General features: G+C 48.8%; 1 protein-coding gene across 4 annotated transcripts in view; it reads right to left on the bottom strand.

The window, feature by feature from the left end:
• Positions 1–1,964: 1,964 nt before the first annotated feature.
• ATRNL1 (attractin like 1) overlaps positions 1,965–17,436 on the bottom strand; it is a 635,347-nt gene continuing 619,875 nt past the window's right edge. For 2 of the 4 annotated variants that reach the window (XM_069754362.1, XM_069754363.1), the window contains one exon: positions 1,965–3,911. In XM_069754362.1, the coding sequence (XP_069610463.1) occupies positions 3,787–3,911 (125 nt within the window). In that variant the 3' untranslated portion in view covers positions 1,965–3,786. Of the gene's footprint in view, positions 3,912–11,710; positions 11,979–17,436 lie in introns of all 4 variants that reach the window. The other 2 variants (XR_011318566.1, XR_011318567.1) reach the window with 2 other exon arrangements.

Genomic DNA, 17,436 nt, shown 5'->3' with positions numbered 1-17,436 from the left:
CAGGCGAACACAAGTGTCACACACCAGAGCCGCATCACCGGCAGCCGCATGCGAATATCACACACCAGAACCGCATCACCGGCAGTCACATGCGAATGTCACACACCAGAACCGCATCACCGGCAGCAGCACACGAGTGTCACACACCAGAACCGCATCACTGGCAGCCGGACACGAGTGTCACACACCAGAGCCGCATCACCGGCAACCGCATACGAGTGTTACACATCAAAGCCGAAACACTGGTAGCCACAAATGTGCTGACTATCGCATGAGCAGATGTTCTGGAGCTTCCTGAATGTCTGCAAATTAATTCATGAAAATTTTCAAAAACTCTGCTTAAATCTAAATAATTTATAAAATGTTGAACAAAACTGGGGCCAGGACAGAGCCTTGTGGTCCCCACTTGTAACACTGGGGCCAGGACAGAGCCTTGTGGTACCCCACTTGTAACACTGGGGCCAGGACAGAGCCTTGAGGTACCCCACTTTCAATACCGGGGCCAGGACAGAGCCTTGTGGTCCCCACTTGTAACACTGGGGCCAGGACAGAGCCTTGTGGTACCCCACTTGTAACACTGGGGCCAGGACAGAGCCTTGAGGTACCCCACTTGTAACACTGGGGCCAGGACAGAGCCTTGAGGTACCCCACTTGTAACACTGGGGCCAGGACAGAGCCTTGTGGTACCCCACTTGTAACACTGGGGCCAGGACAGAGCCTTGTGGTACCCCACTTGTAACACTGGGGCCAGGACAGAGCCTTGAGGTACCCCACTTTCAATACCGGGGCCAGGACAGAGTCTTGTGGTCCCCACTTGTAACACTGGGGCCAGGACAGAGCCTTGTGGTACCCCACTTGTAACACTGGGGCCAGGACAGAGCCTTGAGGTACCCCACTTTCAATACCGGGGCCAGGACAGAGCCTTGTGGTACCCCACTTGTAACACTGGGGCCAGGACAGAGCCTTGGAGACCCGACTTGAAACACTTCTAATTGGATGTGCAACTCTCTGAGTACGATCACTGAGCCAGTTATGAATCCACCTATCCGTAGCCTTGTCAATCCCATACTTGGTCATTTTCTCAATAAGGATAGTATGAGATAGTTTATCAAATGCTTTGCTGAAGGCGAGATATAATATATCTACTGCATTTCCCTGATCCACCCAGTCAGTGATTCCATCATGAAAGGAAATTAGATTAGTCTAGCATGACTTGTTTGCTACAAACCCATGCTGGCTCTGGTTAATTACTGTATTCTTATCCAACTACTTACATACATGATGTTTAATAATTTCTTCAGAGATCTTTCCAGATATAGAAGTAAGCCTCACTGGCCTGCAATTTCCTGGCTCCATCTTCTTTCCTTTTTTACTTTTCCTGTTTTCGAGGATTTTTCAAAGATTCTGGCTAGTGGTTCTGCAATTTCCTCTGCGATTTCAGTAACCTAGGATATAATTCATCTGAACCAGGAGATGTAAATTAGCTCAGTGTTCCCTCATCATCTCTCTGTTTATGGATAGTGTGGATTCCTTTATTCATTTGATGGCACTGTGCAGATCAGTTGATGTTACAATTGTTTTCTTAGAGAACACAGATGCAAAATAGGAATTTAAAAGTTTGGCTTCTCAACATAATTTCTGACCACTTCACCCTTTTCATCCTGTAAAAATCCTATAGCATCTGTAACTTTTCTTTTGCTTTTGACATACCTCCCAAATCCTTTCTTATTGCTTTTGACATCTCTTGCAAGCCTTAATTCATTGTCTTATCCTCCAGTCACTTACAGAGCTGCAGTCACTATTCTGTCATTACACTGTCTCATCCTCCAGAGCTGCAGTCACTCTTCTGCTGTTACATCGTGTCTTATTCTTCAGTCACCTCCAGAGCTGCAGTCACTTTCTGCTGTTACATCAGCTGATCTGTGTTTACATTGAGGGTCGGTCCACTGGACACAGACAAGCAGTGGATATTCAGAGAGGCATTTATTAGAACTCGGCGCCTTCCAGGCTGAGTTCTGCGCTGTTATAAACTGTACATGGTGTCTATATATATTGGGTATTGTACATGTTCAGCACCACAAAGCTGAATTACAAAAGAAGAAAACACAGAAATATAGGAGTCTGCAGCAGCGCGGCATGCATCACCGACACAGAGAAGAAGAGCGCCCCCTATGGGGCACACAATGCAGCACCGCACAACCAGGGCATGTGCACACAGCGGCATCACACCGGCTCCACGTGCCGTCACTATCTCCTGACCCTCTGTACACACAGAGCTGCGTCAGGCTCGGCAGCTGCCCGGGAGACGCAGCGATGTCAGCTGCCGTTAGCACGCAGTGTCCTGCTGACGTCTCGCACAATCTCCAGGATTATTATTATTATTGATGGCTGCGGATCATTGCACAAGCCCATCCTCCACCGACAGGAAGAAAACTGAGAAACGTAAAAATATAGAAAAAATAAAGTGCCGCTGGCCAAGTGGTCGTCCCCCATCCTGGCATCACCGCTGGCCAAGTGGTCGTCCCCTGTCTTGGCATCGCTGCTGGCCAAGTGGTCGTCCCCCGTCCTGGCATCGCCGCTGGCCGAGTGGTCGTCCCCTGTCCTGACATTGCCACTGGCCGAGCGGTTGTCCCCCGTCCTGGCATCGCCGCTGGCCAAGTGGTCGTCCCCTGTCCTGGCATCGCCGCTGGCCGAGTGGTCGTCCCCTGTCCTGACATTGCCACTGGCCGAGCGGTTGTCCCCCGTCCTGGCATCGCCGCTGGCCAAGTGGTCGTCCCCTGTCCTGGCATCGCCGCTGGCCGAGTGGTCGTCCCCTGTCCTGACATTGCCACTGGCCGAGCGGTTGTCCCCCATCCTGGCATCGCCGCTGGCCAAGTGGTGGTCCCCTGTCCTGACATCACCGCTGGCCAAGTGGTCGTCCCCTGTCCTGGCATCGCCGCTGGCCGAGTGGTCTTCCCCCGTCCTGGCATCACCGCTGGCCGAGTGGTCGTCCCCCGTCCTGGCATCACCGCTGGCCAAGTCGTGGTCCCCCGTCCTGACATTGCCACTGGCCAAGTGGTCGTCCCTTGTCCTGGCATCACCACTGGCCAAGTGGTCGTCCCCTGTCCTGGCATCACCACTGGCCAAGTGGTCGTCCCCTGTCCTGGCATCGCCACTGGCCAAGTGGTCGTCCCCTGTCCTGGCATCACCGCTGGCCAAGTGGTTGTCCCCCGTCCTGACATTGCCGCTGGCCGAATGGTCATCCCTGTCCTGACATTGACCCTACACAGTAAATACATTTGGTGCCTTCATTGTGTCTCTTTATAATATTAAAAAAAAAATATCAAAGACTTCTACTTTGCGCCCATTTGTCCCCCGAATCCTCCCACAGAAAACCCGCACTGGTTACGGACATGCTGCAAACCCTTAATCCACGTAGCGTGGAGCCCAACTCCACATGTTATGTACACGGAGGTCTGATTCCACACTGTCCCTTTCATTCTCGCAGTGGCCAGCTTCTTCCTCCACACATTCCTGGCACGGTTCTAGACACGCTCCGATCCGGTCCTCCAACCTTGCCCCTCCCCCACCCCGGTCCATTAGACTTCTCATGCAGTCGTTCCCCACCTTCTACAGCTCCTGGAAGAACGCGGTCGCTGGCAGACATCAGCGCCACATTCACGTTGGCGACTGGATCTCGTCTCTTCTTGGAAGCCGTTAGATATTTAATACAAAATGAATTTTTTTTTCAAAAAAGAAAAAAACAAAAACGATACATTGTCACAGCCCTGCAGCTCTGCAGACGTCTCAGACACACGTCCCTTGTCTGGTCGGAGGATGCGGCTTCCTGTTTCGGACGCATGAACTTTTGTCTTTGCAGTCCAAGGATTTCTGTTGTGATATGTCGATGAGCGCGCTGGCGATGACAAGGCCTAGAAGACAGAGGGAAAGGGTTAATAATGACCTGGGAGAAATGCAGAATGAACTCCACATCACCAGCAGAAATCCCCCAGCATCCCCTGCTTGTTCAGTGCCTGGACAGAGCAGCATTGCCCGAGCGGCAGGCTTGCTGACTGTTTCCAGTAACTGCAACATTCTTTCTATTTATGGATAATCTGTAAATATTTATATCATGGACATTTCTGCAATAATTAAAAAAACTTCAGGGCAAAGTCCACAAAAAAGACTCCGGCCCAGAAGAATAAAAAGGAAACAAACATCTTCACTTCGGAGCAGATTTGTATCAACGCTTTAGGATTAATCCATCTAAAAGTTTTACACCCCACCAAGACCCCCCAGAAACCACACCCCCACCAGAGTAACCACACCCAAATCAAGAAACCCCAGCCCACCAGGAAACTCCACCCCACCAGCAGGGAAATCACTCCATCACCTGGGAAACCCACACGCCACCAGGGAAACCACGTCCTCACCAGGGAAAACACCACCCTATCAAGGAAACCACGATCCCTCAGGAAAACCATGCCCCATCAAGGAAACGATACCCCACCAAGGAAACCACACCCCACCAGAGACACCACGCTCAACCAGGAAAAAAAAACCTAACCAGGTAAATGACATCCAACAGGTAAACCACTCCCAACCAGGGAAACCATGCCCAACCAGGTAAACCATGCCCCACCAGGTAAACCATGCCCAACCAGGTAAACCACACCCAACCAGGTAAACCACGCCCCACCAGAGAAACCACACCCAACCAGGTAAACCATGCCCCACCAGGTAAACCACGCCCCACCAGAGAAACCACACCCAACCCGGTAAACCATGCCCAACCAGGGAAACCATGCTCCACCAAGTAAACCACGCCCAACCAGGGAAACCATGCCCAACCAGGGAAACCATGCTCCACCAGGTAAACCACGCCCAACCAGGGAAACCATGCCCAACCAGGTAAACCACGCCCCACCAGATAAACCATGCTCCGCCAGGTAAACCACGCCCAACCAGGGAAACCACGCCCCACCAGAGAAACCACACCCAACCCGGTAAACCATGCCCAACCAGGGAAACCAGTCTTCACCAGGTAAACCACGCCCAACCAGGGAAACCATGCCCAACCAGGGAAACCATGCTCCACCAGGTAAACCACGCCCAACCAGGGAAACCATGCCCAACCAGGGAAACCATGCTCCACCAGGTAAACCACGCCCAACCAGGGAAACCATGCCCAACCAGGTAAACCAAGCCCAACCAGGTAAACCACGCCCCACCAGGTAAACCATGCTCCACCAGGTAAACCACGCCCAACCAGGGAAACCACGCCCCACCAGAGAAACCACACCCAACCCGGTAAACCATACCCAACCAGGGAAACCATGCTTCACCAGGTAAACCACGCCCAACCAGGGAAACCATGCCCAACCAGGGAAACCACGCCCAACCAGGGAAACCATGCCCAACCAGGTAAACCATGCCCCACCAGGTAAACCATGCCCCACCAGGTAAACCATGCCCCACCAGGTAAACCATGCCCCACCAGGTAAACCATGCTCCACCAGGTAAACCACGCCCCACTACTTGAACCCACACTCCACTAGGGTAACCACACTTCACTATGGAAACCCCACCAGGTAAACAATGCCCCATCAGGGAAATTACACCTAACCAGGGAAACGACGGCTAAGCAGGGTAATCACTCCGAACTTGTTGCATTAGTCCCAAGAAGACTCATGGCTGTTCTAGGTCAAAAGGTGCTTCTACCCAATACTGAGCAAAGGGGCTGAAGACTTATGGCCATGTGATATTTCAGTTTTTCTTTTTTAATAAATTTGCTAAAATTTCTACATTGTGTTTTTTTCCAGTCAAAATGGGGTGCAGAGCGTACATTAACGAGGAAAAATTAACTTTTTTCAACTGGCTGCAATGAAACAAAGAGTGAAAAATGTAAAGGGGTGTGAATACTTTCCGCACCCAGTGTAGCTATCAGCATATAGCCCAGGACAGGAGCTCTTTGTGCTGCTGGGCACAGTGCTCAGAGGATTGCCTGTGTACGTCCGGATACAATGTATCCTTTATAGAGGTGATACAGTGTGACCAGGATGTGCAGGAAATCATCAGTAGATGCAGATGGAGCAGAGCGAAGGAGATCTGTGTCACCACCAGTCTTAGCATCAGTACTCCACATATTTGGACAATTCTGGTCAATTCTGCTTGGATCCATCCGTTTTCTGTCATGTAATAGGCTTCGCTCTTACAGTCGATCCCTCAAGGTTGTGTCCTTCAGCCCACAGCCCATGTCTACCCCTGTACACATCCGCAGAGACACAGTGATCCCTTTAAAATAGATATTGTGTGTGATCTACAGATACATGGGGGAGCAACAGTGCCAAATTCTAGCGGGACAGGACTATAATAACTATAGAAATTAATGTTCTTTTAATTAAACGATGAGCAGATTGGGGGAGGGGCATAGACCGGCGGAATACGACCAATCGCACGGGTCACAGGTCACGTATCAGAGTTCTGCTACAATGTAACTCCTGAGAGGACGAAATCAACAGGAAGAAAAATGGCGCAATACGCTGATCAATATGGCGGATGTATGATGATTATGAATGTACATTGCGGAACAATCGATGAGAGGAGCGGCGAGCGGCGGCCCCTAATCATCCTGTCACCGAGCGCTGATGGAAAAGTGACAAATGCAACGTCCTGGTCAGAAATCCATTTCTTTTATAATTTGTGTCGCCGACCAGTGAAACTCCGCAATATTCCCTCGTCAGGTGATAGCGCAACCTACAAGAATAACGGTCTGAGCAACAAGGAGGGGCGCAACCGTGGGACCCTGAGGGCAAATGCAGGCGGGGCGCTCGTGCTCAGGCCCAAGACTGCCCAGAAATACACTTATTTTAGTGAATTTGTGAGGAACAAGAAGAACTTCTAAAAATATCAAAACCTCGACAATCCACAAGAAGATCGTAGTCGCGTCCGTGTGGAGAAAGTTGGGTGACGGATGCTGTAATGGCGGCGTATAAAGCACCGTTGCCTCCGTCGGGGCTCAGACACATTTTGCAGATGGCGAGATTCGATCTTGCGGCGAGGGGCTTCCGGTTTCATGCGTACTTAAGCTTTTAGCCCCATACGTAACGCGATCTCTCGTCTCTCCAGAGGACGAGGCTAATTAAGGAGAAGGAGACGATGAAATTGCCATTGATTAATTGGAATCTGCCGGCTGCTTGGTGTGATCACATGATGTCGCACTCCGAGGGGACGCGCCGCCCCATTATGAGACACATAGCAATGTCTGTTATCATTAAAGTCAGAAATGAAGAGCTGCGCTCAGTCACCACCTTCACCGTGACCTACAACACCAAAATGTACACCTCCTACAATTTCAAGACGTACAACACCACCACCAGTACCACTACCTATAACACCACTATCTATGATGCCACGACTGTGGACTAGAACACCACCACCTAAAATGCCACCACCATGACCTACAACACCAAAACCTACAACACCAACAACAGTACCACCATAACCTTCAGCACCAAAACATACACCAACTATAACACCACTGCTAACAATACCACCTACCCTGCGATTACCTACATCACCACCTACAACGCCAATATATACAACACTACCACCAGGACCACCACCTATTATGCCAACACTGTGATCTAGAAGAACACCTACAACACCACCACCTATGCTGCCACCACCATTACCAACAACACCAAAACCTACACCGCCTCCAACACCAACAACAGTACCACCATAACCTACAGCACCAAAACATACACCAACTATAACACCACTGCTTACAATACCACCTACCCTGCGATTACCTACATGACCACCTACAACACCAATACATACAACACTACCACCAGGACCACCACCTACAACATCTATGATGCCAACATCGTGATCTAGAAGAACACCTACAATACCACCACCTACGCTGTCACCACCATTACCAACAACACCAAAACCTACACCACCTCCAACACCGCTGCCTACAATAACACCACAGCTACGCCACCACCATGATATACAACACCACCATGACAATAGTACCATAACCCACAACACCACAAGTACCATCAACTACCACTCCACCAACAATAGCACCACCTACAACACAACCACCTACAATGTCACAATCACCAACACCACCGCCAATACCACCACCGCGACCTACAACACCAAAACATACACCAACACTGCCTACAACAATATCACCTACCCGGTCACTGCCTACAACATCACCACCTGCAATGCCATTACATACACCACTTACAACACCACCATCAGCACCACTACGTACAACACCACCATCTACACCACCACCACCGTGATCTAGAACACCGCCACCACCAGTACATTCACCTACAATGCTACCAAAACCATGATATACAATGCCACCACCTACAACACCACCACTACAACACAACTAGTCTACTATAATGCCACCACCAGTACCACCACCTATGACACCACCACAGAAAACGCCTTCACCTACGATGCCACCACTGTGACCTACAACACCACCACCAGTACCGCCACCTACAAATTAACCATAAGTACCATCACCTACGACTACACCAACAATGCCATCACCTACACTACCACTGTGGGTTGTTTGGTTGCCCCTGGCTCTTTCTGAAGGGGATTTATCTACAGGTCCTTCTCAAAAAATTAGCATATAGTGTTAAATTTCATTATTTACCATAATGTAATGATTACAATTAAACTTTCATATATTATAGATTCATTATCCACCAACTGAAATTTGTCAGGTCTTTTATTGTTTAAATACTGATGATTTTGGCATACAACTCCTGATAACCCAAAAAACCTGTCTCAATAAATTAGCATATCAAGAAAAGGTTCTCTAAACGACCTATTACCCTAATCTTCTGAATCAACTAATTAACTCTAAACACATGCAAAAGATACCTGAGGCTTTTATAAACTCCCTGCCTGGTTCATTACTCAAAACCCCCATCATGGGTAAGACTAGCGACCTGACAGATGTCAAGAAGGCCATCATTGACACCCTCAAGCAAGAGGGTAAGACCCAGAAAGAAATTTCTCAACAAATAGGCTGTTCCCAGAGTGCTGTATCAAGGCACCTCAATGGTAAGTCTGTTGGAAGGAAACAATGTGGCAGAAAACGCTGTACAACGAGAAGAGGAGACCGGACCCTGAGGAAGATTGTGGAGAAGGACCGATTCCAGACCTTGGGGAACCTGAGGAAGCAGTGGACTGAGTCTGGTGTGGAAACATCCAGAGCCACCGTGCACAGGCGGGTGCAGGAAATGGGCTACAGGTGCCGCATTCCCCGGGTAAAGCCACTTTTGAACCATAAACAGCGGCAGAGGCGCCTGACCTGGGCTACAGAGAAGCAGCACTGGACTGTTGCTAAGTGGTCCCAAGTACTTTTTTCTGATGAAAGCAAATTTTGCATGTCATTCGGAAATCAAGGTGCCAGAGTCTGGAGGAAGACTGGGGAGAAGGAAATGCCAAAATGCCTGAAGTCCAGTGTCAAGTACCCACAGTCAGTGATGGTGTGGGGTGCCATGTCAGCTGCTGGTGTTGGTCCACTGTGTTTCATCAAGGGCAGGGTCAATGCAGCTAGCTATCAGGAGATTTTGGAGCACTTCATGCTTCCATCGGCTGAAATGCTTTATGGAGATGAAGATTTCATTTTTCAGCACGACCTGGCACCTGCTCACAGTGCCAAAACCACTGGTAAATGGTTTACTGACCATGGTATTACTGTGCTCAATTGGCCTGCCAACTCTCCTGACCTGAACCCCATAGAGAATCTGTGGGATATTGTGAAGAGAAAGTTGAGAGACGCAAGACCCAACACTCTGGATGAGCTTAAGGCCGCTATTGAAGCATCCTGGGCCTCCATAACATCTCAGCAGTGTCACAGGCTGATTGCCTCCATGCCACGCCGCATTGAAGCAGTCATTTCTGCCAAAGGATTCCCGACCAAGTATTGAGTGCATAACTGAACATTATTATTTGATGGTTTTTTTGTTTGTTATTAAAAAACACTTTTATTTGATTGGATGGGTGAAATATGCTAATTTATTGAGACAGGTTTTTTGGGTTATCATGAGTTGTATGCCAAAATCATCAGTATTAAAACAATAAAAGACCTGACAAATTTCAGTTGGTGGATAATTAATCTATAATATATGAAAGTTTAATTGTAATCATTACATTATGGTAAATAATGAAATTTAACACTATATGCTAATTTTTTGAGAAGGACCTGTATATCCCACTTCCCAGTTCCGGTTTGGAACTTGAAGCTCTCTGGCGCCCCCTCCTACCCTCAGGTCAAACACGGTACTGCACCTAGGATAATTAGTCACCAGAAAGGCTGCCTTACTTTGTACTGGCTAATTGGCACACTGCAGCGAGGGTGATATAACTACTCCCACTCAGGCGGGAACAATAATTATCAACGCCTCCGGTCGCTACAAAGCCTCCAAACCACACAGGACAAATCTGCTGCCACCAGCTCCGATTTTTTAATTATTAACGGGTCCATAGCCAACCCAGATTAGTAGCGTAATTCACTTCAGAGGACATGACAGTACGTTATAAAGCAAGGAGGGACAAGCTAGTAATTTTATATTTTACTCCAAAAAAGGTAGGCAGTGTTTACAGAGGTATAAAAAGATATTATAAAGAAGACAAATATCATATGTACCATACAATTACAAATACAATGGGATTAAAGTTGAAAACTTACATTTCGTTATCTCATCTTATCTCATGGCTGACCGTGGGCTGTGGGGGAAGGGCGAGCATATATCCAGATGCATCACCTCTGTACAGCAGCTAGACCCTAGACAAAGACACGTGAAGACTCTTGCTTCACTCACTTATTTCCTAGCCTAAAACCAAGGCACTCCCCCTGCGGTGACCTCACTTAGAGACTAAATCCTACCCTTTTCTTAGAGTTATGGCACCCATTTTTATGCCTAGCTCGCTGTACGAACCTCGTACATGAAAGACACAATGATCAGGAGGTGCCCCACATCGGGGCGATTTTTTAAGTGTAAACACGGCGTAGTTACACGACCCGCTTATGGTGTAACCCGCTCTTTGCACTCGTTGGGTTTAGCTTCTAGCGATTTCAGGGAGTTATAGATCCCTTGATGGACATCCGGAATATATAATCCTTATATCTCTAGCCCTGATCAGTGCCACTAGACATACCCTTAAAAGAACAATAGAATCTCATGCTTTCTGTACCAATTTTAGCCAGTACCAGGTGGGAGGGGGGAATGAGGAGGGTAGGGAGACTTGTCTGTTGCAGCATATAGCCATATAAATTCTTAAGGGAGGGGGAAAATGAGGGGTTTAGGATTACACACCGGCAGAGGGAGAAAGAGTGGCTCAGAATTCCAGCCTTGTGCTGGCAGGCAGAAGAAACTGCAGCTGAGAGTTCTGTATGTGTAAGTGAAGTAATCAGAACTTTCCTATTTCCTGACAACCAGCACCTATGAAATCCTCACGTACAACACCACAACCACTGTAACCTATGATGCCACCACCACCATGACTTACAACACCACCACCATCATAACCTACGATGCCACCACCACCATGACTTACAACACCACCTACAGTACAATACCACCACCATCCCCCTTAAAAATACATCACCATCACCAGTATCACGGGTGCCACCACCTACTCTTCAATAAAAAATCAACAACAGGTAAATTCTTACATATTGCAGACATTGCTGATGGGTGGTGACCCCTGGTGATGTCAGCAGCGCTCTTAAAGTGATAGCATTGTGTCGGTGCTGGTTTACACTGCAGGGAGTCTGTATTATGAGGTTTATAGGGCGATGCTGCGGATTTATGTCCTGATTTCATGTTCTATACAGAAGTTATAAACCTCAGGTTTCTGGACACCTTCGGCGGCGTCACGGGTAATTCTTCCTTTATTGAACGATTTCAGTTGAGTCGTAAAATCATCGGTGAGCGAATCTTCTAGGAAGAAAATAAATCATAAAATATGGCGCAGAGACGGGAGAAACGCTGCATTATCTGCAAACAGGATAAAAGCCGAGAAGAAACAGGGAGAAGCATCAACTGCATTGAGACCCAAGCGGTTAACAGCTTCTGCAGAAAAATGAAAGCACCCGATCCATCTATTGTTCTCTGGTATCAGCACTGAAACCTCTGCCCCCTCTGGCCCCTACAATAACTCCTGTGCATCACATCTCTCCATTGCCGAGAACTCTGTATATGACTGATGTCATCGCTTCTAGTATATGGTTGCTGGCCCTTTAAGAGTACCACAATTCATTGCCACTGTTTGTTCTGGAAGGGATGTGATGCTGGAGTCTGTAGTTCATCTGATTTTCTGCAGATCCGTATCACTGCAGGAGACAAGATATTATTTACACATGAAATACGTTAGTTCTGCAGCGACTGAAAAGACAGAAATGTGCGATGTCTCCTAGTAGGAAAGGCCGCAGCTCGTACCCCCGGCAAGGGCAAAAAAATGCAACTAACGAGCCCAACACAACACCAGAAATATATAGCACACCCCAAACTAGTGGCCTGTAATAACAGCTACTGACTGCTGTACTATCCTAAGCTACACTGTATTATACTCCAGAGCTGCACTCAGTATTCTGCTGGTGCAATCACTGTGTACATACATTACATTACTGATCCTGAGTTACATCCTGTATTATACTCCAGAGCTCCACTCACTATTCTGCTGGTGCAGTCACTGTGTACATACATTACATTACTGATCCTGAGTTACATCCTGTATTATACCCCAGAGCTGCACTCACTATTCTGCTGGTGCAGTCACCGTGTACATACATTACATTACTGATCCTGAGTTACATCCTGTATTATACCCCAGAGCTGCACTCACTATTCTGCTGGTGCAGTCACTGTGTACATACATTACATTACTGATCCTGAGTTACATCCTGTATTATACTCCAGAGCTACACTCACTATTCTGCTGGTGCAGTCACTGTGTACATACATTACATTACTGATCCTGAGTTACATCCTGTATTATACTCCAGAGCTGCACTCACTATTCTGCTGGTGCAGTCACTGTGTAAATACATTACATTACTGATCCTGAGTTACATCCTGTATTATACCCCAGAGCTGCACTCACTATTCTGCTGGTGCAGTCACTGTGTACATACATTACATTACTGATCTGGAGTTACATCCTGTATTATACTCCAGAGCTGCACTCACTATTCTGCTGGTGCAATCACTGTGTACATACATTACATTACTGATCCTGAGTTACATCCTGTATTATACCCCAGAGCTGCACTCACTATTCTGCTGGTGCAGTCACCGTGTACATACATTACATTACTGATCCTGAGTTACATCCTGTATTATACCCCAGAGCTGCACTCACTATTCTGCTGGTGCAATCACTGTGTACATACATTACATTACTGATCCTGAGTTACATCCTGTATTATACCCCAGAGCTGCACTCACTATTCTGCTGGGGCAGTCACTGTGTACCTACATTACATTACTGATCCTGAGTTACACCCTGTATTATACCCCAGAGCTGCGCTCACTATTCTGCAGGAGCAGTCACTGTGTACATTCATTACATTACTGATCCTGAGTTACCTCCTGTATTATACCCCAGAGCCGCACTCACTATTCTGCTGGTGCAGTCACTGTGTACATACATTACATTACTGATCTTGAGTTACATCTTGTATTATACTCCAGAGCTGCACTCACTATTCTGCTGGTGCAGTCACTGTGTATATACATTACTGATCCTGAGTTACATCCTGTATTATACTCCAGAGCTGCACTCACTATTCTGCTGGTGCAGTCACTGTGTACATACATTACATTGCTGATCCTGAGTTACATCCTGTATTATACTCCAGAGCTGCACTCACTATTCTGCTGGTGCAGTCACTGTGTACATAAATTACATTACTGATCCTGAATTACATCCTGTATTATACTCCAGAGCTGCACTCACTATTCTGCTGGTGCAGTCACTGTGTACATAAATTACATTACTAATCCCGAGTTACATCCTGTATTATACTCCAGAGCTGCACTCACAGCAGCATTGGATCTATAGTGCATAGTTGTTGGTGACTCATATATGCGCTGGTGTCTTAGAAACCATACACTGGATATAAAAGTCTACATGCCCCTGGTAAAATCACAGGATTATTTCATGTAAGAAATCCTAGAAAGAAGAATAATTTCAGGACTTTTCCCCTTTGATGTCGTCATAATCTGGAGAAATCCAGCAAGAAACAAACTGAAATCCATTTACGAGGGAAATAAAAATAAGAAAAGTAAAATAACGGTTGCATAAGTGTAAGCGCCCTCTTATAACGAGGCTGTGGTTGTGTTTAGTATCAGCTGAACATATTTCCCCATGTTACATAGTAGTCAGCGCTCGGCCGCCGTTATGTGCAGTGATTCTGATTAACCACAGAGAAAGTGTCGCTGCTCTAGGAGGATTTTCCTGACATTTTCTGGTTTGTAAACAGCTGACAACACAGCAGAGGTTCTCAGTGTGGAAATGTCAATCAGGAGAAGGGACAAATACATTTCCCAGTCATCAGATCTACCATCGACACTGTGAGGGCGTCATGAAGTGGCTGAAATCTGACACAACAGTGACATTACCGAGAACTGGACGTCCCTCAGATATTGGTGAAAAGACAAGAAGAAAATTGTCACATGAGGCTGCAAGAGGCCGACAGCAACATTAGAGGAGCTACAGGAGCTTCTGGCCAGTCATGGTTGTGTCCTGAATGTGACCACAATCTCCCGTATTCTTCATACGCCCGGCCTCTGGGGGCGAGGAGAAGATAGAGCCTTTTCCTACATATAAAACCTCCGGGCCGGTGACATTCTGCCAGAACCTCCAGAAGCAGGAAAAGTGATCTGTCTGATGAGACTCTGCAGCCATAATCCCAGAAGGCACAAAGCCGACACTGGTCATCACCAGAAGATCACCATCCCCACAGTGAGGCATGGTGGGGACAGCATTGTGTTCTGGATCAGATAATTTCACATCAAAACCTTCCGTCCTGTAAAAAGCTGAAGATGAGGAGGAATTTCACCATTCAGTTAGAACGATTCTAAGTGACCTCTAAATCACCAAAAGAACGGCTTCACCAGGAGAAGATGGAAGTTCTGGAGCATAGGAGCCCAGACCTGAACCAAGGAGCATTCTGTGGTGACCTGAAGAGGACGCTGTACACAGGAGATGTCCCCGCAATCTGTGCTGACCTGAAGAGGGCGCTGTACACAGGAGATGTCCCCGCAATCTGTGGTGACCTGAAGAGGGCGCTGTACACAGGAGATGCCCCCGCAATCTGTGGTGACCTGAAGAGGGCGCTGTACACAGGAGATGTCCTGCAATCTGTGGTGACCTGAAGAGGGCGCTGTACACAGGAGATGCCCCCGCAATCTGTGGTGACCTGAAGAGGACGCTGTACACAGGAGATGTCCCCGCAATCTGTGGTGTCTGAAGAGGACGCTGTACACAGGAGATGCCCCCGCAATCTGTGGTGACCTGAAGAGGGCGCTGTACACAGGAGATGTCCCGCAATCTGAGGTGACCTGAAGAGGGCGCTGTACACAGGAGATGTCCCCGCAATCTGTGGTGACCTGAAGAGAGCGCTGTACACCGGAGATGTCCCGCAATCTGTGATGACCTGAAGAGGGCGCTGTACACAGGAGATGTCCCCGCAATCTGTGGTGTCTGAAGAGGACGCTGTACACAGGAGATGCCCCCGCAATCTGTGGTGACCTGAAGAGGGCGCTGTACACAGGAGATGTCCCGCAATCTGAGGTGACCTGAAGAGGGCGCTGTACACAGGAGATGTCCAGCAATCTGAGGTGACCTGAAGAGGGCGCTGTACACAGGAGATGTCCCCGCAATCTGTGGTGACCTGAAGAGGGCGCTGTACACCGGAGATGTCCCGCAATCTGTGATGACCTGAAGAGGGCGCTGTACACAGGAGATGTCCCCGCAATCTGTGGTGACCTGAAGAGGGCGCTGTACACAGGAGATGCCCCTGCAATCTGTGGTGACCTGAAGAGGGCGCTGTACACCGGAGATGTCCCCGCAATCTGTGGTGACCTGAAGAGGATGCTGTACACAGGAGATGTCCCCGCTATCTGTGGTGTCCTGAAGAGGACGCTGTACACAGGAGATGTCCCCGCAATCTGTGGTGACCTGAAGAGGACGCTGTACACAGGAGATGTCCCCGCAATCTGTGGTGACCTGAAGAGGACGCTGTACACAGGAGATGTCCCCGCAATCTGTGGTGTCCTGAAGAGGGCGCTGTACACAGGAGATGTCCCCGCAATCTGTGGTGACCTGAAGAGGGCGCTGTACACAGGAGATGTTCCCGCAATCTGTGGTGACCTGAAGAGGGCGCTGTACACAGGAGATGACCCCGCAATCTGTGGTGACCTGAAGAGGGCGCTGTACACAGGAGATGTCCCCGCAATCTGTGGTGACCTGAAGAGGGCGCTGTACACAGGAGATGTCCCCGCAATCTGTGGTGACCTGAAGAGGGCGCTGTACACAGGAGATGACCCCGCAATCTGTGGTGACCTGAAGAGGACGCTGTACACAGGAGATGACCCCGCAATCTGTGGTGACCTGAAGAGGGCGCTGTACACAGGAGATGTCCCCGCAATCTGTGGTGACCTGAAGAGGACGCTGTACACAGGAGATGTCCCCGCAATCTGTGGTGACCCGAAGAGGGCGCTGTACACAGGAGATGTTCCCGCAATCTGTGGTGACCTGAAGAGGGCGCTGTACACAGGAGATGCCCCCGCAATCTGTGGTGTCCTGAAGAGGGCGCTGTACACAGGAGATGCCCCCGCAATCTGTGGTGTCCTGAAGAGGACGCTGTACAGAGGAGATGTCCCCGCAATCTGTGGTGACCTGAAGAGGACGCTGTACACAGGAGATGTCCCGCAATCTGAGGTGACCTGAAGAGGGCGCTGTACACAGGAGATGTCCCGCAATCTGTGGTGACCTGAAGAGGGCGCTGTACACAGGAGATGTCCCTGCAATCTGTGGTGACCTGAAGAGGGCGCTGTACACAGGAGATGCTCCCGCAATCTGTGGTGACCTGAAGAGGACGCTGTACACAGGAGATGTCCCTGCAATCTGTGGTGACCTGAAGAGGGCGCTGTACACAGGAGATGCTCCCGCAATCTGTGGTGACCTGAAGAGGGCGCTGTACACAGGAGATGTCCCGGCAATCTGTGGTGACCTGAAGAGGACGCTGTACACAGGAGATGTCCCCGCAATCTGTGGTGACCTGAAGAGGGCGCTGTACACAGGAGATGTCCCCGCAATCTGTGGTGACCTGAAGAGGGCGCTGTACACAGGAGATGTCCCCGCAATCTGTGGTGACCTGAAGAGGACGCTGTA

This window comes from Ranitomeya imitator, chromosome 2, assembly GCF_032444005.1.
Source record: "Ranitomeya imitator isolate aRanImi1 chromosome 2, aRanImi1.pri, whole genome shotgun sequence".
NCBI lineage: Eukaryota > Metazoa > Chordata > Amphibia > Anura > Dendrobatidae > Ranitomeya > Ranitomeya imitator.
This window is presented reverse-complemented; position numbering and strand designations above follow the sequence as displayed.